This window comes from Pteropus vampyrus, unplaced genomic scaffold (assembly GCF_000151845.1).
Source record: "Pteropus vampyrus isolate Shadow unplaced genomic scaffold, Pvam_2.0 Scaffold334, whole genome shotgun sequence".
In the NCBI taxonomy this organism is placed as follows: Eukaryota; Metazoa; Chordata; class Mammalia; order Chiroptera; family Pteropodidae; genus Pteropus; species Pteropus vampyrus.
In genome coordinates, this window is record NW_011889115.1 from 419330 (window position 1) to 425552 (window position 6223).

The 6223-nt window shown below is 54.9% G+C and overlaps 1 protein-coding gene across 1 annotated transcript in view; it reads right to left on the reverse strand.

Annotated features, from left to right (window-relative positions):
* Positions 1–1526: 1526 nt before the first annotated feature.
* Positions 1527–6223, reverse strand: part of OTOG (otogelin) — a 75810-nt gene continuing 71113 nt past the window's right edge. The window contains exons 56-58 of the mRNA XM_011378213.1: positions 4229–4274; positions 1836–1915; positions 1527–1727 (exon numbers count right to left, since the gene is read on the reverse strand). Coding sequence (XP_011376515.1) covers positions 1527–1727; positions 1836–1915; positions 4229–4274 — 327 coding nt within the window. The remainder of the gene's footprint in view (positions 1728–1835; positions 1916–4228; positions 4275–6223) is intronic.

Here is a 6223-nt window from a genome sequence, read left to right on the forward strand (position 1 = left end):
GGCCTGCCCTGAGTGGAGCATGGTGCTGCGTATAAGTGGGGCAGAAGTCAGGATGACCTCCAGGGCCATAAAGTAGGGTCTTCTCTTTATAGCTGAAACTCCTTCAGATTCAAAGCAAACCTGACACCCTAGAGATGCTCTGAGGCCCAATGTCTTCTCACAGTTTATTGGTTATATAAACAGAATACAGATACAGGAACAAAGAGGCAGCAGGGAGAGCTGGGACCATCCTGGCACAGACCCCTAACCCCAACCCTAGGGGTTCTAGGGCAGCCACGCATCTCCAGACATACAGGGCAGTGCTGGGGCCCGAACAACCTCATGTTCATGCTCTTTGGACCAAGCAGCACAAAGTGGCATGGCGGGGGCAGGTAGAGTAGGGTGTGGAGGGGGCCCTGGCCCTGGCTTAGGAAAGACACTCTGGTTCAGAAACAAGGCTCTGCCAGATGCTCAGAGACTCAGGCTGTACACACACAGGGCCTGCATTTTCCACTGACAGATGCTCTTCTGCTGAACAGTCCCAGGAAGCAGTGAGCTGGGAATTGACTAAACCACAAAACCCACACTGAGGCCCCTCCAGAGACCAACTCTGCTATGTTCTTGGAGAAAAGCTCACCGCAAAGCCAGGAGCCATTCTTGCTAACGGTACCCATTAAACCATCTAAGGCCCTAGGAGCGGTGGGCTGTCCACCAACATTAACAGGATTTGTGCTGGACACTCGCCGAAAAAGTCATTCCCTCCCACCACCACCTCACAAGAGCCAGCCCACCTGCCAAAAAGGCTGGCTTCGGGGCTGGGGGGCTGGGGTGGTATGGAGCAGACATGGGACTATTCTTCTCAATCATTCCTGAATTACAATGTCAATAACAGAATTCTAGGTCATCCCTCTTGGGGCTCCGGGCACTTGAACATCACTGAGCCCACTCCTCAGTCTCTGGACTTGACCTCGCAGATGTCAGTGAGACTGAGCCCGGGAACCCACCCTTTGTGCTTTTGGGAATTCCTTCTGGGTGGCTATAAGCAGGCCTGCATGTTGCAATTAAAGCCCCATTTCCTTTTACTGTCTCTGTGGTTCTCCCTTGGTCAAAAGGGCCAAGAAAGAGAATGGGCCCCTACATACCGAGCCTGCCCTTGGTCTTGGGTCCAGCTCTGGTCCTGGCTTCCCAGGAAAGTTCTCACCACCTCCACCAAAGCATTGCAGCCAGAGTCACAGATGAACAGGGACCGCTGCCCCTGATCTAGGGCCCGTTCCAGACCTCAAGTTAGGGACAGAGTCGCGTTCCCCAAGCCCTCAGTTGTGGGAGGAGTGTGGAGGAGAGGGGGCACAGGAAGGATGCCAGGGTGGCCCGGTGTGGCCTGTTCTGGTCGCTCTCTGCTCCTCTGCCCGCCATACCATGCTCAGCACGTACCAGCTCTCCACACGTACCAGTGTCCCCCCACCACATATGCACACTGGACCAGCTGGAAGCATAAAGTGGGGGTGGCAGAGGTGGTCCAGCCAGCCCCAGCCCCAGCTCCCAGGGCCTCAGGACCACTGGCAGGCACAGTCGGTGGGCTCCTGCACCGTGTAGGGCACCCAGGTGGCGTTTGTGGCACAGAAGAGCTGCACGGAGCGCCGCTGCAGGCCCACCTCACGGCAGCACTTGCAGAAGCGGGCATAGGTGTTGATGTTGTAGTTGTAGATGCTGGCAGATGGACACCGTCCATCGCAGGACACTAGGTTCACCTGGAGAAGTGCAGGCCCAGTGAGGCAGACTGTGTAGCTCCCAACCCCCAAAGCCCCTCCATCCCCATTTTTGGTTGTCCCCACCACGGGCTCGTGGGTGCCACGCACAGGGGTGTTGCTCCTGCATTCATTCTTGCGGATGGTCATGCGGATGGTCACCTTCTTGCAGGAGCGCCCATCCTCTTTACCTAGGGGGACAGGGTGGGCGAGGCAGCTGTGGCTGAGAAGTGCTCCCAGGGGCAGCGGGATGGGCCAGACAGGGGCAGTTAGTGTCATGCTGGAGGATCCCTCTACCAGCGTTAGTGCCCATGCATTAGAGCCCCTCCCCATCTGAGGGAAAGCCTTTGAACTCAGTGCCCTGGAAGGAGGTGGAGGTAGATGAGGCGGAAGAAATAGATGAAGATGTCTGGGATGGCCTCAGGGGCTCTGGGCTAGGAAAGAGCAGGTATAGGGACAGTGCACGCTGTCTCCCCACCCCAGGCTCAACTCTTACCCCTAACCCCTGTTGGTGACCTCAACCTTCTCTGAGCTTCAGCTTTTCTATCAAGAGGGCTTCCAGCATTAAGATTCTACAACTCCCTGAATGAATGGCAAGCCCAGTCCCTAGCACCATGCTTGTACACAGCAGGTTCACTCAGTTTCCATATCCACCAAACAGGACCAGGGAGTCACTCACCTCACACTGTTGTTACAGGGATGGAAATTGATAAGTATGCTGTTTCCTTTGCCTGGATAGACCACGCCTCCCACAGACAACCAATCAAGTGGCTCATTCATACCCTCACCTGCTCCAAAATCTCTCCGCAGGTCTATCCTGATTTGCTTCTTGAAATGACAACTCCCTCCCTCTACCCAGTCCTCCCTCCCTGACGCCTCTGTTGCCTATTTCTATTCAGGACACTGTCACCATCCAATCAGAGACACACTTTTGATTATGCTGTTTAAGTGTAAGCTTTAGGGTCTTCTTTTACATAGCCCCATGCACAATTTTTTGAGGTTTTTTTTTCATTCTAAATAAAAATTTACTTTCACACTTCAAGATGGATTTGTAAATTTGTGTTTCTTTTCTCATTGAGGTCCCCCAAATCGCATAAGCTTCAGTCCCTATAAAACTAGATGAATCCTTCCTGATATATATTTTATTTGTTAATCTATGTCTCCCACTAAAATGTCATGTTCATGAGGCCTTGCTCATGCTGTGTCTACAGTGCCTAGAACAGAGTCTGGCACATTGGTGTTCAGTAAATATTTTTCAGATGCATGGACTTACTCTGTGACTCCTGGGTGCCTGACAGAGATGGAGGGAATCCTTTCTTTTGGCCTCGGGGCCTTATCACAGTAGGTTTCCCACCACACTGACTAGAAGACTCCTGACCAGAGCTAAGATCACTTTGTCCTCCCTCCTACTCTCAAGAAGCAGGAGAACCAAGCTTTCCTAGCTATGGCTCTCTGGGTCATGGACTGAGACTGGCTGAGTGACCAGTGGGAGCAAAGCAGTGGCAACATTGGGCATTGATGGGTGCCAAGTAAGCGGGCACTGCTGAAGCATTCCCATGCAAGCCCAGGGGACGCAGCTTGCTATCCAGCATGCACTGTTGGCTGAAAGGCCTTCGCCAGAGGCAGGGAGCAGGGGCACTGCCCTCCCTCCCCCACCGCCGGAGCTGGGGCCACCTAGCAGAAGGGACATTGTTGGAAATAGCAATGCGGCTGCCGCCTCCAGTTCCACGGGCTTCCAAGAGGAGTACCTGGGTGGCAGTGGACACTAACCAGTGGAGGAGAGGCAGGGCTAACGGGGACCACGGGATACAGGGTCCCCGGGGAACCTGGGGAAAGGGACATGGGTTGCAGGTCACACGCGAGCACACGGGACATTCAGGGAACATGAGTTGTGTTCAGCCAATGAGGCACTAAGCCCAGCTTCCTTGGAATACATGAGGTGGACATAAAAAGGTCCCAAATTCTACAGCCCTCCAAGGAAGGGTCTGGGCCCCTGAGGGAGAGGAGGCGTGCGGGCGAAGGGGCTAAGGCTAATTGGGACACACATACATATGTGAGTGCTGCAGGTTCCAAGGGGCTGGGTGTGAAGCAGTTGCACAGAGCTCTTGCTCAGGCTCATCAGGGACCCTGGTGGCCGGAATCAAACCCAGGAGGCCCTCTGAGATGGGGTTCCTGGCCACAGGGAATTCACGTGGGGGCATCTGGGCTGAGAGCTTGGTGGAAGTGGGTGGAGGCAGAGCAGCTAGTGAGCTACTGACCACCCTATTTCCAACAAAAAGCAGAGGCCTCGTATTGGGACAGGAACATGAGCATGGCCTCTGCCTACTGGCATATCTCTGCCAGTGCCATGAGCCTTGTGGCAAGGGTGTTATCCCTTCATCTACTCACCCCTGAAGAGTCACCACTGGAAGTGCCAGCCCAGGAACCTGGCCCTCTGAGCCCCAACATGACACCTTGCCCCACCCAGAGCCCCTCACCCTTGGGCCTCCACCATGCTCACTCACACGTCCTGCAGCATCCTTCCAAGGAAGGCACCACCGAGCCCCCAACCTGGAGGGAAATAGGGCGGGTAGGTGGGAGGTCCCATCCAGACCAAGAGCCAAGATCCCAGCAATAGGCAAAGAGTCCAAGAGACTTGGCTCCTTTCCTCTCATGATGTCCTAGACAGGGGCTCCAAGCCTTGCTGGCCATCAGGCCCTGGCCAGAGGGGCCCCCTGGGCTGGCCATGGGAGAGACACAGGGGCTAAACTGACTGGTTGGGACACTGGCACTCAGGCTACATGGAGCCCCCAGAGAGACTAGAGGCTGGGTTAAGATGGCGTGGGGTCTCCCTCTTTCCGGTGGCAGCTCCTCCACACAGGGGATCCGAGAGGGAGGGGTGCAGGGGCCTACCACTTGGGTGAGCAGCCTGGACTCTTTCTCAGCCCTGGGTAAGTTGTCTCTTTCCTCTGGGCTTAGTTTACCCATCTCTAAAATGAGGCAAATTATCCCTTACAGCTCACCTCTTCTATTGTAAAATACGTAAAACAATGATGTGACAGTTCTTTGTAACTGTGTGTGTGTGTGCATGCAGGAGTGTCTCAGTATTTGTGTGTGATTTTGTGAGCATTATGTGTACATGTGTGACTTTGCATTTGAGCGTGTGTATGACAGTATGATTGGGTGTGTATCTGTTTTCTAAGTAAGATCAGAAATCTTAAAATGTCCAATATTAACCATGGGAGCTTTAATAATTCAACAATAACTCCAGACCCTCCAGGAAATCCTTTTCCTTGAGCTGTGCCCATAGTGATGGCTGTCCATGCTAGTGCTACGCGCATCACAGGACTGAACTGTGCGTCTGTAAGGCGTGTGTGTGCAAAAGTGCCTTGGTGTGCGACAGTGCGTGGTATGCACACTGGAGTGCTGAGGTCTTAATGTCCCTGTGGAGTGTGTGGTGTGTGTGAGTGGCCAGCTGCCTGTTAGTGTGTCCGTGAGTGTGCCTAGTACATGTGACAGTATATGCTTGCTTGCATCTGTGCATGGCCACGTGATGTGTGAGGATGTGAGGTGTGATGTGGTCGGAGCAAATATGCATGGAGAGATGTGAATTTGGGGTGGCAGGGCAGGCACACAGGCTCCGGGGAAACCCTCCTCCCATACCCCTCCACACAGGACCTCCCCTCTCTCTTCCCCTCACGAATAAGACAGCCAGTGCCCCCGGCCTCAGACTGTGCTGCAGTGGGAGGAGGCTGGCACTGACCTTGGCACACTCAGTCTCGTTGAGTGGCGGGCAGCTGATGGGTGAGCGCACAAGCACAGCACCCAGGGGAGTGCTGCTGCAGTGGTGGCGGGTGCAGTCTGCGATCCAGGACGCCCCGGGCTGAAGGGCACAGAAGTTGGTGGTGGGGACTTGTGGCCAGACAGATGGCCTCAGTGAACTGCTAGAGTACAGCTCCGAAGGCAGGTGCAACCCAGGACCCGGCACTTCCCGGGACCCTGTCTGTACCCAGCCCTGGACCCTGGTCCTAGTGTCCCCTCCTGAGACCTCTTCCCAAGTGGGCAGTTAAAGGGCTGCGTACCAAGAACAGGGAAATGGTGCCGTTGGGGAAAGTGAAGAGGCACGACACATTCCTGCAGGAGCCGCAGCAGGCCGCCAGGTCTCGCGGGTGCTCGTACTCCTGGTTCTGCAGGATGGGGCGGAATGGGGTGGGCCTCAGGCACGCACCCACCTCCACCCTCCTGCCTCTCCCACTGTCTGCTCATCTCTGAGCCCAGAGAAGGGCCCCCTGTAGACACTCAGGAGGGGGACCCCAAGACTCCCTCGATCTCAGGCAGGAACGTCATCCTTATGTCCATCCGAAGCCTCCTTTGCTGCAGTTCCCAGGCCCAGCCCCAGTGGACAGAGCATTTCCACTTCTTCAGAGACGGCATTGCTGGTAATTAGGGGTGCCAGTTTTGGTTCTAGATAGACCTCAATTTGAGTTCCAGTTCCTGTGGGACCTTTGACAAATGACTGG